Source organism: Prunus persica, chromosome G5, assembly GCF_000346465.2.
Source record: "Prunus persica cultivar Lovell chromosome G5, Prunus_persica_NCBIv2, whole genome shotgun sequence".
Lineage (NCBI taxonomy): Eukaryota > Viridiplantae > Streptophyta > Magnoliopsida > Rosales > Rosaceae > Prunus > Prunus persica.
This window is the reverse complement of record NC_034013.1, coordinates 16838614-16859592: the sequence shown is the minus strand read 5'-3', so window position 1 is coordinate 16859592 and position 20979 is coordinate 16838614. Positions and strand designations below refer to the sequence as shown.

Below are 20979 nucleotides of genomic sequence, written 5' to 3'. Positions count from 1 at the left end.
TGATGCTGCTGCTGCTGTTGCTGAGGAGGTGAAGAAGAACAACCATGTAGTAAGAAATTTGGAGAAGCGTCAACAGATTTGCACCCTTGACCAGCATATTGAAGAGCAATTTGGTGGTGGTCGTCTATTGGCTTGTATCTCATCACGACTTGGACAGTGGCTGTGCTGATGGGTATGTGACTTTATTTGCCTATGTCTGTTTCTAGTCAGCAGATTTGTCATAGGCATAGTAGTGTAGTTACCATATTGCAAGGGCTGAAATCTGGATGATATCAGCTTCTTTTTATTGTTGTTTTAAAGTGAGGTATGTATGGGTCTTATGAAATTTTTACAGAAATATATTGGAGGGCAAATAATTTTATTTTAGTTTTTTATTCCCAAATGATACCCAAAACATGTAAGCTTCACACTATGTTAATTTCTGCAGGATGGGAAAACATTGGACAATGAGTTGGAGGTTGTTGAGGGAATGAAGCTAGACAGGGGCTACATATCCCCTTATTTCATCACCAACCAGAACAATCAGAAATGTGTAAGTTTTAGTTTGACTCAGCGATAACTATGTCCTGAAACTGTTGGAGGCCTGCTTGTTAAAGTTAGCAGCACCTTAAGTCCCTTTTTGCTTGATGTTGATTATCTTCAAACCTGTGTATGTGCTGATAGGAATTGAAAAATCCTCTAATCATAATCCATGAGAAGAAAATCTCAAGTATTAATGATGTGGTTAAAGTATTGGAGTTGGTTTTGCAAGTTTCTTCGTTTTTACTATGAATTGGTTGACAAACTTTTGCTCCTTTTCAGAAGCAAAGGTGTTTGCATTTTGTTATATATTTCAGAACCGAAGTTATAAAAGAAAATGATTTTCCTCTTGGCTAATTGAGAATCATTTGCAGTTATGATTTCAGATCTGTAGATAACCTGTTGTTGCTGATATTGCTACACGGGAGGAGAATAGAACAGCTTGGAAAATGTGCAAGAAGGGAGAGCTAACTCATACAATGAAGAACAAATTGATGAAGTTAAGATCAAATTAGTAGAATTTGTGAGCTCTCCATTATTTATAATTATAGGTAGGAAGTATGTATGTAATAGAGCAAAGATTGGTTGACTATGTAATAACAATTGAATTGTCAAGTTTTATGAAAGAAATAATTTTTGCTTCTCGGGATAGTATTGTTAGGGTTCGATGGCGATTTATTTTCCAAATTGGTGAAATTGTATCCAAGATTGTGCTTGATTCGTGAAATTGTTATTAATATTGATTTATGACATTGGTGATTGAGTTGGAGATTTCCAAATTGGACAATTCTTATTGCTTTGCTGATATGGATCCAATATGCTTTGTTTTGGCAAAAAGGGTCCTACTTAATGTACATTATTTGTTCTTTTAGACTTGATACGTATAAGTTTAGTTTTGTCATATGCTCCTGGCTTGCTTGTTCTAATTGTGGGCACACATAAGGCGGAAAACTTTACACGTAAGGCTTCACTGATGTCTTGAATGATGTTATTCAATAGTGACCTGTTTTATATAATTTGTATCTCTGCTTTATAACTACATTTGATATTTGGGGTTATATTGCATGCAGGCAAGCAACCCTGACAAGGTACGAAGTGAATATAAATCATTTTCAGGGTAAAGTGCTGCCTAGTGTAAGAGTTTCATATCCAGGTCTTCTACTTAAACCTGACGAACCAAATTTGGTATGAACTACATCTTTGAATCCTTGATTGCATCTTTGAGGCCAAAGCAGAAAAAATGCTAAACTACATATAGTTTAAAAAATAATAATAATAAAAAGTCGAGGCTTTATGAATTAGTTGATTATTCTTTTTATTTATTTAATTAATTTTATACTTTTATACTTTTTGTGAAGTCTTTTTCTCTTTTTTTTAATTCAAAGTTCCCCTAACTTGGCACAAATGCATGTATGCACGTGTGTACTCAGAACACAAACTCCTTTATAACTCAAAAGAACGGTCGCAAATTTTAGTTTTTAACTTGGAAAAATAAAATAAAATTGAAAGTTACTTTTGGAAAATGTTGAACTTTTATAATGAATATGGCTTCAGTGCAGAAGGCTTGATAATAAATAGAAAATCTATATGCTGGGGGTTTTCTGGCTAGCTAAAAATGTGTGAGAAATGATGAATCCATCTGATTGCAGCCTATTTAACGTTTAATACCTTCATTAAAAAAAGGTTGTTGACAGTGCTTTGACTATCTTGCAGATTATAATGGCAAAACCAGCAGGTGGCCCTAGTAAGAGAGATCAGCATGCAGGGATGGATGAGGACTAATTTTGTGTGTATGACAATTGACTATCTTTGCTTGTATTGATCTATGTTAGGGATCTTTTGTTCCATTTTAGTAATAATTTTGTTTAGGAGAAAAAGAAACATATTGCAGTTCATGCTTTGTAAATGCGACTCTTCTGTTACGATGGACACATGGTATGCCCTTGTTGGGTAGGTTTGGATTGAAACCATGGTCAAGTGCTTGAGCCATGTTTAGTGAGAAGCTTGAATGGATTTTCTTTTCTGTTGTATTTGGTCCTTGTCTTTTCAAGCATGCCAAAAATCATCATGGTTTTGTAATATGTGGTTTGTGCCCAATTAATTTACTGTGGATCTTGCATTTTTGTACCCAATATTTGATAGCTGCCTTCTTTTGAACGAAGATTCATTGAGGGAGAGAATTACTTTCCTTTTGAATATGAATCGATGTGCAACTCCAACTATCATTTCAAAGGTCAACATCAATTCATGCTAATATATGGATGGATAACAATTGTCGTGTCCATGAGATTTGAATTCAGGATTACTTTCAACGAAGTGGAGACTCTGTTATTAGACCAAATGGCCATTGACATACGATATAATAGCAATATTAGGCCAATACATGTACACTATAGAGGTAATATTAAAGCAATATAACCACAATACGATAGCAATAGTATTACAATATCACCTATAAAAATATAATTATTGTCCACTTATTGCTGATTTTTCACATGTTCAGAAATTTTGTTCTCTCTTAGCTCACTCGGCTCTCTCTCTGTGGCACATCTCTCTCTCTTTGGTATCTGTCTATCGTAGCTCTCTGTCTCTCTCTTGGCTCTCTCTCTCTCTCTTGGCTCTCTCTCTCTCTCTCTAGTGCAACTCTCTGTCTCTCTCTTTACTCTCTTTCTATAGCGCAGCTCTCTCTCTCTGTCTCTCTCTCTTTCTCTCTAGTGCAACTCTCTGTCTCTCTCTTTGCTCTCTTTCTGTAGCGCAGCTCTCTCTCTGTGTCTCTCTCTAGCTTCGTTCTGTCTCTTTCTCCCCTTATTCGCTCTCTGTCTCTTTATTCATACCTTCCTTTTTTTTGTAAACTATTGTTTAGTTGTTATTATTTTTTAAAATAATTTCTTACAATGTCTTACGATGCAATTATGATGCACCTGACTGCCTGTTTTTGAAAGGCACGTTGTTTCTTTCTCCTCCTCGTCTTCTTTTTGAATGAAGTATGGCCCAAACCATAAACCCATTGATGAGCCGTAGTCAATATACATACACTAGAGAGGCAATATTAGGGCAATATAATGGCAATAAGACAGCAATAACATCACAATATACATGCAATACGATGGCAATATGCATACAATATATATACAATACATAGGCAATATTAGTACAATACACATGCAATAGGACAGCAATATTAAGTCAATCTACATACAATACACACACATCCATTACAGACTACAATTTAGACATGGAAAATAAATCGCCATCGAACCCTAACAATACTATCCCGAGAAGCAAAAATTATTTCTTTCATAAAACTTGACAATTCAATTGTTATTACATAGTCAACCAATCTTTGCTCTATTACATACATACTTCCTACCTATAATTATAAATAATGGAGAGCTCACAAATTCTACTAATTTGATCTTAACTTCATCAATTTGTTCTTCGTTGTATGAGTTAGCTCTCCCTTCTTGCACATTTTCCAAGCTGCTCTATTCTCCTCCCGTGTAGCAATATCAGCAACAACAAGTTATCTACAGATCTAAAATCATAACTGCAAATGATTCTCAATTAGCAAAGAGGAAAATCATTTTCTTTTATAACTTCGGTTCTGAAATATATAACAAAATGCAAACACCTTTGCTTCTGAAAAGGAGCAAAAGTTTGTCAACCAATTCATAGTAAAAACGAAGAAACCTGCAAAACCAACTCCAATACTTTAACCACATCATTAATACTTGAGATTTTCTTCTCATGGATTATGATTAGAAGATTTTCCAATTCCTATCAACACATACACAAGTTTGAAGATAATCAACATCAAGCAAAAAGGGACTTGAGGTGCTGCTAACTTTGACAAGCAGGCCTCTAACAGTTTCAGGACATAGTTATCGCTGAGTCAAACTAAAATTTACACATTTCTGATTGTTCTGGTTGGTGATGAAATAAGGGGATATGTAGCCCCTGTCTAGCTTCATTCCCTCAACAACCTCCAACTCATTGTCCAATGTTTTCCCATCCTGCAGAAATTAACATAGTGTGAAGCTTACATGTTTTGGGTATCATTTGGGAATAAAAAACTAAAATAAAATTATTTGCCCTCCAATATATTTCTGTAAAAATTTCATAAGACCCATACATACCTCACTTTAAAACAACAATAAAAAGAAGTTGATATCATCCAGATTTCAGCCCTTGCAATATGGTAACTACACTACTATGCCTATGACAAATCTGCTGACTAGAAACAGACATAGGCAAATAAAGTCACATACCCATCCGCACAGCCACTGTCCAAGTCGTGATGAGATACAAGCCAATAGACGACCACCACCAAATTGCTCTTCAATATGCTGGTCAAGGGTGCAAATCTGTTGACGCTTCTCCAAATTTCTTACTACATGGTTGTTCTTCTTCACCTCCTCAGCAACAGCAACAGCAGCATCACCTTCCTATCAAACAAATAACACAAAATGCCATCAAAGACAGTAAAGTTCATTGCGCATGTGTGTGTCCAAAAGTAAAGTTCATTACCAGAAAAGCTCCTTTATTTCATTTTGCAGGCATAGTATTTTTGTTGATCAGTAAAATCAGAGGACTTGAGCTGCTCCAGTGGGACTACCACTGACTCAATTCGCCCAAACAAGTAAGCACTATGAGATCCTCTTGGCAAAACTAGACAACCAATAACCATAACACCCAAACCCTGTCACGAGTAGTGACTCTCCAGATTGCATGTGCATTACAGGCCATTGCCCCCCTCCATTTCAGCATGCAGGGAAACTCAACCAATTCTTCCAGCATGTGTACTTTGTCATAGATAGCATCATCCTAGCAGACAGAATCTCATGTGACAATCAAGTTCCATTTTCCAATTTTTTTTCCAATTATTCATTATATAACTAGAGACAAAGGGGCAGATCAGTATGCAGCTCCCACAATGGATGACTGGTCTTCTGTGTTGACTGCTGCTTCAGAATCTGGCTTTCTTGGTTTGACCTCTTCATTGAGTGTAAGTTTTATCTTGGGTGACAACCTCTTGACTTCCTCTACTGTGTAGATAAAAATCTTCCTTACCATGCTGCAGAACTCACTGCAACAAAAGTACATAGATTTATATGGAGCTTAATTTTGCTACTGGTTTGGCCAATTTTGGATTTTGGTTTTTCTTACTTTAAAACAAAAATTCTTTCTTCACTAAGTGTAGTTCATTATGATAAAACTGACAATGCAACATGTTTCACGAATGTTTAATTTCATAATGGGTAATTTCAAACTTTTGTGAATGGTCGTCTGTCTTGGAATTGTAATTAATCAAGCCTTGTGTTTGATGGACTCATTACAGGTAGGAAGCTTTTTTGTTTATTTTAAATTTTGGGTATCCATCCCATTTATGAACTTCCGCCAGAAGTAATTAGGTTAATGAATCTAAACTTCATGCCTTTGAATATTCATCCCGTATCCATCCCATCATCACAATTATCACAATGATAAAAATGAAGCATTACCCACCAAACGAAATCAAACCCATCAAACCAGATCAACCAAGATCACAAATAAGAAAGCACAGAAATTGAGCTCACCTGAGCAGCAGAAATCCTAAGCATGCTCTCCTGACTCTAGAGTCCATGGCGTCAGAAATCCCCATTTGGATCCTCATTAGCTCACCCACCGTCATAACCCGCTTGGGCTTTCCAGGTCCCGACCCGAACCCACCGGACCCAAGACTCTTCTTGGAGCCCGAACCCGGCGATTTGAGACCCAATGCCTTCTTCATCCTGCCGGCAGCTACAGAAGTGAGCGATCTCTGCAACGCAGGCGAGCTGTTGAGCGAGTTGGCGTGCTGGGTCGGTGAGTCCAAGTGAGAAGAAGCGAAAGACGATGTGAAAGCCAGGGCCTTTCCAGTGGATGTGTGGTAGGCAGCGACGAAGATCTCAGTGGAGCAGACAATATTATCGATTACGACTCTGCAAAGCAAAAGAAGCTGTGGTCGGTGGAGAGAACAAAATTTCTGAAAATGTGATATGGGTGCAATCAGTGGACAATAAATATGTATTTATATGTGACAGTTTTAAATTTTTTGGAGAATGATGGTATTTTGATAAAAAATTATAAAATGGGTGGTATTTTGAGCTATTTCCCATTAAATATTACCAACCTATGTCCCATTTTGCACATAAAGCCAAGGGTAACACCTGTGCCCATAAAATATTAGATCAACTTTGCACAAAAACGAAAAAGAACAGAAGAAAAAAACGAAAGATGAACCAGCAACCTACCAGCTTGTGCTAAGGTGAAGCTCTGTTGTTATACTTATCTTCCCTTCCTTACCTACCTTGTCCTTAAGCAGCCCAGTAGAGTAGCCCTCTCTCTCTCTCTCTCTCTCTCTGATACAACCACAAATTCACCGTGCCCGGAGGGACATGGCGTATAAAGGCCTGGACCGTATCACCGTCTCTGACATCGAAGCTCTGGGGATCGAATCAGAGGCTGCCAAGAGACTCCATGCAACTCTCACTAACATCATCCAAAATTACGGTCCTGCCACTCCCCACACGTGGCGCAATATCACTGCCCATGTCCTCAGCCCGGAGCTTCCTTTCTCCTTCCACCAGATGTTGTACTACGGTTGCTATAAGGACTTCGGACCCGACCCGCCCGCCTGGCTACCCGACTCGTAAGTTCTCAAACTCAGTTGTTTTGATATTTCAGTATTTGGTTTTACGTGGAGTGAAGTTCGTTTAGAAAGGGAGCCCTGGGAAGATTTCCATTTTCTTTTCGAATTAACATAAGGAACAATTAGACTTAGTATTGTGAATGAATTGTTTACATTTGTGTATAATTTTGGTGGTTGTCGACATGGTGAAGCATTAAAAGAACCAGACTTGTGATGTGGGAAGTCTTAGAAGTTCCTGCACTGAGATTTATGTGTGTATTTGTTTGTTTGTTTTATGGCTGTTATGGAAATAAATTCTGAATTTACATCTCTTGTTGCGTGGTAAGGGAGACTGCAAATTTAACAAATGTTGGCCAGCTACTGGAAAGGCGGGGAAAAGAGTTCTTGGGATCTAGATATAAGGATCCCATGTCCAGCTTTTCCGATTTTCAAGAATTTTCGGTGTCAAACCCTGAGGTAGCATATATGAAATACTGAGGTTGATTATCTATTTGGAAAAAGAAAAAAAGACTTCAAATCAATTAGTTAGATACTCATTTTACATATCCGGTTCCTGTCTTCTATTGGTCAGGTTTATTGGAAAGCTGTACTAGATGAGATGAATGCATCATTTTCTGTACCTCCCCAATGTATTTTACGTGAGAACCTGTCTGGGGATGGCCAGTTATCAGTTCCAGGAGGTCAATGGCTTCCTGGAGCATTTGGGAATCCAGCAAAAAATTGCTTGAGTTTAAATCGTAAGAGGAGCTTGAATGATACGATGGTGATATGGCGTGACGAAGGAAATGATGATCTGCCTTTGAATAAGATGACACTTAAAGAATTGCACACAGAGGTTTGGTATGCTAAGTTTTATCATCTTGAAGTCATTTCCGATTGTTAAATTTATTTTTTATTTGCACCTATCACTAGAAATATGAATATGTATTTATGATGGGATATTTTTTTTAACAAGTATATTTGGTGCTATAATTTGTAGGTTAGTTGCACATGCACTAAAGGCACTGGGTTTGGAGAAAGGATCTGCAATTGCAATTGATATGCCAATGCATGTCAATTCTGTGATTATCTACCTAGCTATTGTTCTGGCAGGATATGTGGTTGTATCAATTGCTGACAGTTTTGCTCCTCCTGAAATATCAACAAGACTTAAAATATCAGAGGCAAAAGCCATATTTACTCAGGTTCATACCTTTTCACCGGATAGCCTAAAATATTGCATGCTACATTTTCATTTTCCATAATTTGTACGAGCATCGTGATGTGTAAACTGGAGGCATTTGAATTATTATAGTATACTAATTTTTCATTTGAAATAGCTCCCTGCAGTTTTGCCCAGTATCTTACTTTCACATTATGATACATAAGTTTTTTTATTTTATATATTTTGATGGGAGATTGCTGTAGTGACATGTATGTTCAACTTGGTAACCCAGTATGATCTACTCACTGAGTTGAACAGGTCAAACATGACTTACAAATTGAGCCTTTTGAGTCTCAAGTCCTTTCTTAATAATCTTCCCTTTGCTTTTTGGCTTTTTGGTGGTTAGGATCTAATAGTTCGTGGCGAGAAAAGTCTACCTTTGTATAGGTGAAGTACTCTAGCTATGAGTTGAAATAGGCTGTTTATGCTTTTCTTTTTCAGACACTGTCTCTCACATTATAGCTTCAAATGTGCAGTAAAATTGTGGCAGCACAGTCTCCTATGGCAATCGTTATCCTTACAAAGGGTTCCAATTCTAGCATGAAATTGCGTGATGGTGACATTTCCTGGCATGATTTTCTAGAAACAGTAAAAGATTTCAAGTACGCACTCAAATTATTTCTTCTTGATCTTTTTTGTTTCTAAACAGTATCTAAGTTAACGAAGTTTCCTTTGTCATTTTCTAACTATAGCTTGCTTTTATGCATCATCAATTTTTTCCTTTAAAGAATACTCTTGTAATTCATAACTGGAAAGGCACTCTTAATAATTGAAATGAGTTTCACTCATATAGATGAACGCATGAAGTTTCTGCCTTTCGGGGATGTGCATGATTTAGTTTCACTCATACGAGTCAGTATCATTAACAACTCATCCCATCTCCATTATTGGTTATGGAGTAGTTTTTTTTTTTACTTTGTTATATTGGACGGGACCCTCTTTAAGATTGTCAACTCTGAGCATGTTTGCGTACTTTAGAATTACTTGATTTATAACATAATTATCTTGAAAGAACATGATTATCGGTCTGATCTCCCTTGAAGAGGCTTTGATGTAATATTGTATTCGTTCATTTTTCAATATGCAGAGAAGATGAATTTGCTGCTGTAGAACAACCCATAGAAGCATTTACAAATATCCTCTTCTCATCTGGAACTACTGGTAATTTGACCATTGAAGCTTAACTTAGAAAGTTTTCCTTTTGTAACTATGGTCCAGCAACAGTCTTAATTGGCTTGATCTTTACTGTAGGGGAGCCAAAGGCAATCCCATGGACCCATGCGACTCCTTTCAAAGCTGCTGCAGATGCCTGGTGCCACATGGACATCCGGATAGGTGATGTTGTTTCTTGGCCCACAAATCTTGGGTGGATGATGGGCCCTTGGCTGGTATATGCTTCATTGTTAAATGGAGCTTCCATTGCCCTATATAATGGATCCCCTCTTGGATCTGGCTTTCCCAAGTTTGTTCAGGTAGAAAATTGTGGCTTGTTAGAAAATTGTGCAGTTGTGATTAGATATTCTAGCTATTTGTCTAAATGCGTTAGAATATTTTGTTATTCATATTGCTTAAGTTCCCCCTAGTTTTTTTGCCAACTGGAACGGCTACCTTTTGTGTGAATGGTTGTACATTTATATTCAAGTAGGCCTTGCCATTTACTATTTCTAAGTCAGTGGGATAACTTTGCAATACAATTTTACTTTAGAATATTCTTGGTCCAACCATTATATCATTTTGATTGGTAATATTTAAAGCTTAAACACACCCTGGTTGTCACTGCCATTCTTTAAGCTAGGTCTCAGGGGCGAGTGAGCAGCTTGTTCACTCTTTAAGTAGTTTGATCCTCAAAACACACAGAATCCATCTTATCCTTTTCAATAAGAAAGCCGTTTCCCACTTGTTGCATCATAATTCTTTCCTTCCCTACCTATGTGTAAACTGACTTTTGCCACAAGAACTCAGAAACAAATGTTTTGGAATAGCTAGGTTGTGTGAGTAACAACTATTGCTACCTGTTTATAATGCAATAAATTTTCATCAAGTATTCATAGGATTTTAGGCATTCAGGATTTTTAGTTGTAAATGCTTTCTTGCAACTAAAACTCTTGCAATCTGTCTAGGACGCCAAAGTTACAATGCTTGGTGTAATCCCGAGTATTGTTCGAACATGGAAGAGTACAAACTCTGTTTCTGGCTATGATTGGTCCACCATTCGGTAAGTTTTAGTTGTCTTCATTGGTATGCACCATATTTTGTCTCTAAACATCTGGATTCTTGCATTGTATCTTAATGAAATAAGTTTTATGTCAGTAATAAAGCCATAATTTATTCTCTTTCCTTTCCCTGAAATCTGGTAGTTGCTTTGGGTCCACCGGTGAAGCATCAAATGTTGACGAATACCTATGGCTGATGGGGAGGGCTCGCTACAAGCCTATCATTGAATATTGTGGTGGTACAGAGATTGGTGGTGGTTTTGTTTCTGGGTCATTGTTGCAGGCTCAGTCGTTGGCTGCTTTTAGCACACCAGCTATGGGCTGCAGTTTGTTTATCCTTGGCAATGATGGTGTTCCCATTGTAAGCACCAAAATACCTCACATTTCAAAAGAAATTTTGTGTCCATACTTTTCAATTTGTTGCAAGTGTTCAATAGATGTGCAAAGTAGACATGTACTGCATGGTCGTACTTACTTGTAAACTTATAGTAGAAAAACCCACCTGTGCATCCACTTTCTTACCATATTCAAGTTTTGTTCATGCACTTCATAGACGGTAGTGCATTATAATTTATACCACAGCCTACAAGGAAATCATGAGTGCAAATCCATGTCATTTCTCTATCAATGGAATATCCACTTAACAGCTTATTAATTTTACTTGCAAATACTATTCCATTTCCATTGTATTGGTGAACTATTGCCAAAGTGCACAGGTATTATTACATATGACCTCTGACATTAGTTGCACAAGTTTCTTCTTCACATGAAATTTTGTCAACTAATCGTGTTTGGCATTTGACATGACTAATTGAGTAGTTTCTTATGGTATTTCTTCCTGTTCTGGCTATTCTGGAACTTCTTCTGTCTAAAGTCATGTCTTCTATTGCAGCCACAAAATGAACCAGGGGTTGGTGAATTGGCGCTTGGTCCCCTCATGTTTGGAGCTTCTAGTACATTACTGAATGCTGATCATTATGATGTTTATTTTAAGGAAATGCCAGTCTGGAATGGGAAGGTAAACAACTTTCTTCTTCACTTGGATACCAGTATACCATCAAGCTCACATGGGAAGGTAAACAACTTTCCATGATTTTCCTAAATGCAGGTTTTAAGGAGACATGGGGATGTGTTTGAACGGACATCTAGAGGTTACTATCATGCCCATGGTCGTGCAGATGATACAATGAATCTTGGAGGCATCAAGGTAGGCACTAATTTTGGAAACAAAACATGATTGGAGTTCAATGTTAGGCATATGCATGAACATGAAATCTAACCTCGTTCCTGTGCTAGGAAGATGGTGGTTCTGAATTTCTGTGTACAAAAGGTGCTCTGTTTATTGATATCATATAGAGTATGTTTTGTAATTTAACCCAATGCATTAGCCTTCTTACTTTTGGTTCAATCAATGTAAACAAACTACTCATTGACTTAGTGACTTGCAAGTTGCATGTATAAATAGACAACCTAGCCTTAAATGAACTCATAAATTACAATAAAGGTTGGTTTGCTCTGATGTGCAGCACTCCATTTTGTTTGGGCAGGTTAGTTCAGTTGAGATTGAACGAATCTGCAATGAAGTTGATAGCGATGTCCTCGAGACAGCTGCCATCGGGGTCCCCCCTGCTGTAGGGGGTCCTGAGCAGCTGGTACTTGCTGTTGTATTTAAGAATTCAGATAACCAGACTGCAGATTTGAATCAGTTGAGAACGTCCTTCAATTCAGCTGTGCAGAAGAAACTAAATCCGCTGTTCAAGGTATTGATTTCTGCTCTGCTCACGGTTACGTTTACTCTCTTTCTAGTTTTGGTGGTCAGAAGAGTTAGCTTAGCTGTGCAGCCTTACACATTCCTTGGCTGGTGCAGGTTTCAAGAGTTGTGCCTCTCCCATCTCTTCCAAGGACAGCAACAAATAAGGTCATGAGAAGGATTTTGCGGCAGCAGTATGCTCAACTCGACCAAAGTGCTAAGCTATGACATAAATGTTATTTTGTTACTTAATAAAGGAAATGCCAATCATTAAGTGATGTACAAAGACATACCAGAAAGACAAACAAAATATTGTTGCACAATGTTTCACCCTTCGTACTTTGGGCCGCTAATGGGCCACTTTGTTAATTTCGGCGGTTAATGGGCCTCGATTTTTGTAATTTGGGCCACTAATAAGCAACTTTTTGCAATTGGCCCTTTGATGAGTCACAATTTTGTACTTTGAGCCACCAATAGGTCTCGTTTCCACAATTTCGACCGTTAATGGTCCTCAATTTGGTCATTTGAGTCGATAATGGGCCTCGTCTCAACAAATTGGGCCGTTAATAGGCTTCAATTTTGTAATTTAGGCTGCTAATGGGCCTCGTTTCCAAAATTTGGGCCGTTAGTGGGCCTCAATTTTGTAATTTGGGCTGCTAATGGGCCTCATTTTTGCAAAACTCCTCCAGTTGCTAGTCTAGCTGCCGGAACAGGAATGGTCTGGCTAGAGTTTTGTAATTTGGGGTAGCAATTGTAAATCAACAGGGGAGGCACCTCCAATCGCCAAAGTTTATAAATAACTATCTCGGTAGAAGTAATCATATTAGCTTGTGATCATCTGGTTTATAAATGGGATACACTCAAAGTAGTTAGTTGGAGTGCCGGATTTTGGTTGCACTTTTCTGGTTCTCAGGTTCTTAGTATGTCTATAGTTATTGCCTTGAGTAACAAAGTTCTCAAATCAGCTCGCATTAGTTTTGTATTGGGTCAGTTAATAATTGGTTTGTTGTTTATTATGAAAAATATTGTCAATGGCTTTGGCTTTACATCTTTACTGCCTTCTGATTTTTCAGTCTGTATAAATAACATACTGTTGGTGTTAATTGGATTTCTTCTGTAAGAAAAAAAAAATTGTCTAGACTCAAAGGCTGGCACATTGGCAGTCAATTAAGATACAGCTCTTTGCTGCATTCCCTGTTCAGGTTGATGGGTTCAGCAACCATGTACATTGGCTATATCCCATCACGGCCAGCTGAGCTCTCTCTCTCTCTCTCTCTCTCTCTCTCTCTCTCTCTGTGGACAAAAGGATATTGATTAGTTTCATGAAATTTAGGCTTTACTTGCGCTAGTTCCTATAGATTCGCTTCCAATGACAATCAGTTTATAGATAAACCATTCTCTACTTTGTCATGTGGTTGTGGTGTGCAGGCCTTCATGTGTAGAGGGCTCCTGAGGAGCCACTTGGTCATGCAGCTGCCATTATAACTGATGTTGTTGAGAATGCCGAGACCAGCCATGTAATAAGTGTTGTGCAGAAGCGAGCTCTTCTTCAAGAAATGGGGCTGAGGCTGACTTAGAAGTTTCCTCTTGCTGCCATGTTGTATCTTCCTTTTCTTTCTTTCAGAAATATTGACATGTTGTACACCACCATATCACCACATGAATCTTTCTTTTTTGTGGTTTTAATAGGATGCTTCTAGTTGGAGCATGGTTGTAAATGAACCTTGTTCAACATCAATGGAAAGGGAACTTCACACAGTTTTGTCTAGTCCATAACGGACTAAGACCAACTGCTATGCATTGTTTTTGCATTTTACAGCTTTGATTTATAAGGACGTTTGGATTGAGGAAATCATATATTACAAGGCTTGCAGTTGCAGTTGGGTATGAAATTACATGCTCGGCTCGGTTTTGATGGCAGACTAGAATATTATGCTTAATTATGCTATACATAGTAGATCAACTGCAGGCAAGTTGGAGAGGGGAGAGTACTTGAAATCAGTCATTCCTTGGCTTGTTTTTTGAGAAATTGCTTCACTTTCCTCATGCCCTTGTCTTGTCACAAACCCCGTAGAAGAATTCTCTTGGGTGTCGTTGTGCCTAGGCTCAGCCTCCATAAAGGAAATATATATATATATATATATATATATTTCTATATTTAACGAGTATAGCCGCGCGGCTATACTGTTTAAATGGTATAGCCGCGCGGCTATACTGTTTGAATATATTTTAAAATTTAACGAGTATAGCCGCCCGGCTATACGGTTCAGATATGTTCGAATATTTAAATAGTATAGCCGCGCGGCTATACTATTTTAGTTTATTTTAATATTTAAAAAGTATAGCCGCACGGCTATACTATTTAAATATATTATATATATTGAATACAAATTAGTAAAAGAAATTTAATATTAAACGCTAAAAGCTATAACTGTTCAGAAAAAGAGGGGTGCGCTGTGCGCTTCGCAGCATAAGATAGCAAGGGTCGGTTTAATTGGCTGGGTTGAAAAACACGAGGTAGCGAATATTGTTGCTCCTCTTCCAACCCAAGCCCTGTTTGACTCACAGCTTCGTTAGCTATTTTTCATGGCGTCCGACAATCATTGAAATTAGGGTTTTCTCTGCGCACACACTTCATCAGCAAACCATGGTCTCCCTTTCGGTCTCGACCCCTAATTTCACCACCCCTTTCGTCGGCCAAAAACTGTACTCTCTCTCTCTCTCTCTCTCTCTCTCTCTCTCTGCGTTTGTGTGTATATGTCTGCGATTATCTATATTGATTTTGCTTTTTTCTTGCTTTGCTTACAGTACTTTTCGTGCAAATACAAAGAAGCTGCAAACATCTTACTCCCCTATACGAACCCCTAGATGTGCTGCCGATACATCTTATGGAGGTATTCATTTCTATCTTTCTACATATATGCACATTATTCTAGTGTTTTGGGTTTCATTCTCCAGATGAAAATTAGCTCTTTTTGTTTGTATGGAGAATAAATAATTTGAGGGGATTTTTATTTTTAATTTTGTTATTGGAACTGCAATTGTCTTGTGGGTAATGTTAGCATTATCTATTCTATTTACTGCCTACTTCCATTGTTTCAACACCCAAAATTTACATTTTAGGACACGGCATCTTGTAGTAAGCGTAGAAGGGACTAACTGTTGATGCTGCTAGTTGACATTTAATTTATGGCAAGTTCTCATGGTCTTGATTATACCCTACCCATAAAATTTATGCTGGATAAGTAGTTTAGTATATCTACCTTGGGAGTTCCTCGTGGAGAAGTATAAGCTGCAAGTTCATTATCGAGTGATTTTTCGGCCCCTTCAATCAAATTTTCACTCCTTTTCCTTTGTCTTTGTAGGTAATGTTCCAAAGTTCCCTCGAACCAGCATATGGGATCCCTATAAACGTCTTGGTGTAAGCTATGATGCTTCTGAGGAAGAAATTTGGGGATCACGAAATTTTCTCTTGCAGCAGTATGCTGGACATGAGAGAAGTGAAGAATCAATTGAATCTGCTTTTGAGAAAATCTTGATGGCCAGCTTCACACAGAGGAAGAAAACAAAGATTAATTTGAAGAGCAAGTTAAAAAAGAAAGTTGAAGAGTCTCCACCTTGGGTTAAGAATCTGCTCAATTTTGTGGAAGTTCCACCTATTGAAGTCATTTTCAGAAGATTTTTCCTCTTTGCATTCATGGGTGGCTGGAGTATCATGAACTCAGCTGAAGGTGGACCTGCTTTTCAGGTTTGTTCTAAATTTTATGTAGTGATTAACAATGTTCTAATGCACTTTTGTTTTCTTATGATACCTTTGCTGATGCCATTTTATGTAGTGATTAACAATGTTCTAATGCACCTGATTTTTTTAAATATTTTTTTTTAATAACTTTGTAGCTTAGATTTGAAATTTGTTTTACTTGTGACTGATTTGTGCGCATGTGGGGAGTGTTACTATTTTGTTAGACATTGATCTTTTTGGGGGGCTGTTCTTATTTATCCTTTGAACCTTTCATGAGACCTCTTCGTCTGTCTGTTCCCTATATTGGTGATGTCTTTGATTAAGTCCAAATGGTTGAAACAGAAAATGTTAGTGGCATTGTGGCAGTTTCTTTGGGAAACAAGGCTTTACTCACACAATCACACAATCACACAATCACCTTTAGAACTTTGAGACAGGCCTTTCTCCATATAGCAAATGCCTATCTTCTAGTATAGGCTGAATTCATCTTTCTCCCATCACTTACAACTGAACCCTAGATCCTCTCCATCCTTCCGAGTGCTTTTGCAGCATACTAGATAAATAAACCCTTCGTCTATGTCAGTGTATTTTATTAAAATATTACAATTTGCATTTGAGAACTCAGAAAATACACTGCAATGTTGCTGCCCCTTAGTTTCTGTGTTAAATGAAAATTTTGTTACTACAGGTGGCAGTCTCCTTGGCAGCTTGCATATATTTCCTCAATGAGAAGACAAAGAGCTTGGGCAGAGCTTGCATTTTTGGGTATGTTTGCAGTGGATAGTGACAGTAGCTGTAGTTCTCTACTTTTTTTTTCTTCCCCTTTTCTCTTCTCTTACTTACATTGGCTCAATCGCAGGCTTGGAGCTCTTGTGACTGGCTGGGTATGTGGTTCGGTTTTGGTACCCAATATTCCGTCAATGCTATTACACCCAACTTGGACTCTGGAGCTTGTAACGTCACTGGTAGTATATGTGTTCCTGTTTCTTGCTTGTACCTTTCTCAAGTAGTAGAAGTCAAAACTATTTTATCAGGTTCATCCTTTAAGATTAATGTGTATCTGATAGTTGTGAACTGAGCCAAGCTGTTTGTTTCATTCAAATGAATTTTGAGGCCGCCACTTGACTGCTCTTTATATATATTGAGTGCTCAGAAAATTTGGGATGATTTGCCGTGGCATCCCAGACGAACGTTCTTTTGCGACAGTCAATTCAAGTGGCCTAAATTCTTTTACTGAGACTGTCATTGTTTTGTATATTTGATAGTAACTTTTAAGGCCGTTGCTAGAGTGCACTGATCCAAGACCTGAAATGGGCGTGCATCCTTAGAGGTAAAGTTCGAAAAAAATGCAAGGAAGGGGAAATTGAAAAGAAAAAAATAAAAAGAATATTTTGACGATTTGGTATAGTGGGGTTGGTTTAAAGGAGGGAAGGGCCCAACTGGAGAGAGAAGCCCCAGCCCATCATCATCATCAGCTACAGAGTAATGAATAATGGAGACTGGGTCAGCCCGTCATCTTTCTCATGCAAACAAAATACGTACGAACTCTTTCACCCTGATGTGATGTTTGAGATTGCACGTACGTAAAGAAGGCTAAGAATTTTTAATCACACAAGAAAGAAATCAGAATTTCGAAGGTGCAAAATAACTGATTAAATAAGTACTTGAAGATCAATTCAATTCTAGACAACAACAACAAACAGTACCTCCTCTATATATAACTAGGATGAACATCTTAAATAATAAAAATTAGTTTAATTAAACTCCACCATTAATAATAATAATAATAATTACTAATACTAGCAAAGGAAAGGTTAGAGATGTCAAGGGCCGCCTCTGCCTCTATATTTGTTGTAGACGTTATAAGTAGAGAAGCGGTTGTTCTTGGAAGCACAGCAGCCAACGCAGTAGACGAGGGTGACGAGGACAAGTAGACAAGTGTTGAAAAGAGCCAAACGCCTCCACTCCTTCCTAATGTTGGCCAGCACTCCTCCCTTGCATGACTGGCAATCGTAGCATAACACCTTCTGCTCATTGCTCCATGTCTTGCAGTCACTGTCTTCCACTTCCGGTCCCGATTTCGGCACCACCCAGAACGTTGCATTCTTGAACTCGTAACCGCAGTAGGACGGGGGCTTGCAACAACCAGACTGAAAATTATAATTAAAATCACGAATTAAGTCAAATGATAAAATAAATTAAATTAAAACTAATCCGTGAAAATGAATGAATGAATGAACTTACGTACCTGTATAGGAGACAAGTTCTTTTTGTAAAAGTCGGACTGGGTCTGATGAACATCGTTGCCAAGGCTCCTGCAAACCTGCGCATCGATCAAACAACTCTTGATGGGCCCCCAGTTCTTCCCGTTCACCACATAATGCTGCAGCCAATGCGAGAAGTCTCCGATCTTATACTCCTTGTACCCTCTCCCCGACACCGCCTGCCCAATCCCCTTGTTCGTCACGAATATCGCGAAAACTGTGAACCCGATGAGCCCCACGATCACCAAGAATATCACGGCCAGGTATATGTAGAGGAGCGAGTTGAGGCGGCAGCACGAACCCAGTAGCCCCAGGAGAGAGACCACGAAGAAGAAGATGCCGAGGATCAGGAGAGGGTTTTGGAGAACTTTCTGGCAGTTGGTCCCGCCATGGACGTGGAAGTAGATCGACGCCCCGATGGAGGCCAGCCCCAGTAGCAGGAACAGCGAGTTCAGGATCCCGATCACCGTGTTGCTTACGCGAAACATTGATCGATATGAATATGATGATGAAAAATTAATCAATGAAACAGTGATTGGTTTTTTGTGACTGAGAAAAACGAAACCCTAATTTGATTTACAGAATGAGAATTGAAAATGAAAGACGAGAGAGAGAGAGAGCACGTCTCTTGTTTCTTCTTTCTTCCTTGATTGTGTTGCTTATCTGTAAGAGTAACTGTTTTATAGAGAAGTTTAAAACTACGTAAACGGTTGCAAACGTTGGTTTTTCAATTTGAATCGGTGTCTGCGAATGGGCCTGGGTTTTGAATTTATTTACGGATTTGGGACTCGTTGAGCGTTTTTGAGAGTTGGTGGCAACAGGTGTCGTGGTTGTAGGAGGACACGTCATGTTTACGTTGTACTGTGGAGGGGTAGTGAGAAAGTACTAGAATGACCCTGGAACTCAATTTGAAAAGGAGCGAATTGAGTGATACACGTAGTGAAGAACGCCTCTTGTTTAGTAGGGACGGTTGGTTTGTTTCATGGTTTGACACTTTGACGTGATCCAAAACTCATAATCCATTCATTTCTGACGTGGAATTTCATCATTTTACACTGATTAAATACATGATTAGTACTAATTAAAATGGAAGGGGTACATAATTAAGAGGGTTGTATGAAATAAAAGTGTTAGTGGATTCCTTTGGATTGAAGAGAGAACCACAAATAGTGTGATTGTACAAATTTTAATCCTAACAAAACTCTTCTTCTATTACTCGTTGCTTAACAGGTTTGGAGTTGTTTCAATTGTATAAGGTGCAAACTTTGTAACTAATGATGGCACCTCAACTGTTAATTATCTTATATTATTATGCATACATAGTGAAATGAAAATCTGACAATGCTTGTTAATAATTTGTAGCTTGGATGTTTTATTTTGTTTGTTTAGCTGGCGATGCTTCTTGTTATAAGGCTTCACTAGAGGGAGGCATATTGTCAAATTAGGTACAACTTGGAGTGAACAAGAAAGAGGGTTAGGAAAAGTTATTGGGTTAGAGATAGAGATAGAGAGAGAGAGATAAGAGTGATTTGATTTGGAGTGGGTAATTGTTTATGTCGGGAAATGAGTAAGAGAGCGAGCATGTTGGTTGGGACGGAGAGTGTAACTAAATAGGTAATCGAATAATAGGGGTTAGGTGTAGGACAATGACCATACCATATATTATTCCTTCATTCACTTTTTTTATTCCTCAAATGATATAATAGAGCCAAAGATGCAACAAATCACCTTAATTATCTAGTGAAAGGAAAAAAAAAAAAAAAAAGGCGCAAGGCAACTTGGGTATATGTACAAAATTTTGTATCAGCCTTTTGCCAAAAGACCACATGTCTGAGTTGAGGCCCATAGTATAGATATAAATCTCCCTCAAACAAAAAGGGGCCCATCTCATATCTTAAGCCAGATGGGCCCACCCAAGAATCTACTTTGGTGGTTGGTAATATATTTAGGGCTCGTTTGATATCCCGTATTAAACTCTGGATAGGAGTAAATAGTCTATATCAGGTGTTTGGTGTCAACTTGTATTATTTAATTACCCGACTATTTTATACGGGTTGGGCTTTTAATGCTCTCCTTACCTGACTAACTAATACAACTCACACACCCCGGTTTAGATAATACACGCTTAATTATACGGCTAGGGAAAAAGAACACGCGTTCTACGAAGAAAATCATATGCTCTTTTCATCTTCTTCTCTCTATGGTTGTTCTTTACTATCTTCTCCACAGGTTATTTTCTTCACTCTTCTCCAGGTATCCATATCTCACTCTCTCTCTTTTTCGCACTCTCTCCAATATGCTTTATATATTTCAAATTTTTAGTGGAAGGCATTTTTTTTAATCGAATGTTTTCTTTGTATGTGATATAGTGATTCGACGTTGTGAGAATATTTAGATTGTTGGTATTAAACAGAGTATTGCCAGTTTTCATCCAAAAATAAACAACTGTGCTAGTGTTGGTAGTTTAGTTGAATACATACATACCTGACGACTAGGACAGCAAAATTACAAAATTAAAATTGTATGAACCTGAATTCTAGGAACCATTTTTTTTCTCTGTCAATTTCTATTAGAAAAGCAAAGATGGACTTGTCTATTAATGACCAAATTAAGGCAC

The 20979-nt window shown here is 38.1% G+C and overlaps 3 protein-coding genes and 2 long non-coding RNA genes across 8 annotated transcripts; 3 read left to right on the top strand and 2 right to left on the bottom strand.

The window, feature by feature from the left end:
* On the top strand, positions 2-1163 carry LOC109949205. Its single transcript, XR_002271730.1, has 4 exons — positions 2-172; positions 428-532; positions 664-750; positions 894-1163. It is a non-coding gene; the product is annotated as an uncharacterized LOC109949205 (long non-coding RNA).
* LOC109949204 lies at positions 4284-5394 on the bottom strand. 2 transcript variants are annotated; one of them, XR_002271729.1, is made up of 3 exons: positions 4911-5394; positions 4428-4532; positions 4284-4296 (listed from the first exon to the last, which is right to left on the bottom strand). It is a non-coding gene; the product is annotated as an uncharacterized LOC109949204 (long non-coding RNA). The 2 variants fall into 2 exon arrangements; XR_002271728.1 differs by having other exon boundaries at positions 4428-4964; positions 5047-5394.
* LOC18776360 (probable acyl-activating enzyme 17, peroxisomal) lies at positions 6711-12826 on the top strand. 3 transcript variants are annotated; one of them, XM_020564118.1, is made up of 14 exons: positions 6711-7189; positions 7516-7645; positions 7761-8029; positions 8169-8373; positions 8740-8780; positions 8870-8995; positions 9481-9554; positions 9645-9865; positions 10514-10608; positions 10751-10967; positions 11499-11624; positions 11715-11813; positions 12133-12366; positions 12474-12826. In XM_020564118.1, exons 1-14 carry the CDS (start codon positions 6936-6938, stop codon positions 12582-12584), a joined length of 2202 nt encoding a protein of 733 aa, XP_020419707.1. In that variant the 5' UTR covers positions 6711-6935; the 3' UTR covers positions 12585-12826. The 3 variants fall into 3 exon arrangements, with proteins under 3 accessions (XP_020419707.1, XP_007210889.1, XP_020419710.1); XM_007210827.2 differs by having other exon boundaries at positions 6936-7189; positions 12154-12366; positions 12474-12584; XM_020564121.1 differs by lacking the exons at positions 12133-12366; positions 12474-12826 and adding an exon at positions 11907-12107 and having other exon boundaries at positions 6936-7189.
* On the top strand, positions 14808-17308 carry LOC18776359 (protein CHAPERONE-LIKE PROTEIN OF POR1, chloroplastic). Its single transcript, XM_007209445.2, has 5 exons — positions 14808-15062; positions 15165-15250; positions 15722-16104; positions 16787-16863; positions 16958-17308. The coding sequence occupies exons 1-5, from the start codon at positions 15004-15006 to the stop codon at positions 17106-17108; spliced, it is 756 nt and encodes a 251-aa protein (XP_007209507.1). The 5' UTR covers positions 14808-15003; the 3' UTR covers positions 17109-17308.
* LOC18776783 (tetraspanin-11) lies at positions 17737-18994 on the bottom strand. The gene is made up of 2 exons (XM_020564122.1): positions 18347-18994; positions 17737-18248 (listed from the first exon to the last, which is right to left on the bottom strand). The coding sequence occupies exons 1-2, from the start codon at positions 18848-18850 to the stop codon at positions 17922-17924; spliced, it is 831 nt and encodes a 276-aa protein (XP_020419711.1). The 5' UTR covers positions 18851-18994; the 3' UTR covers positions 17737-17921.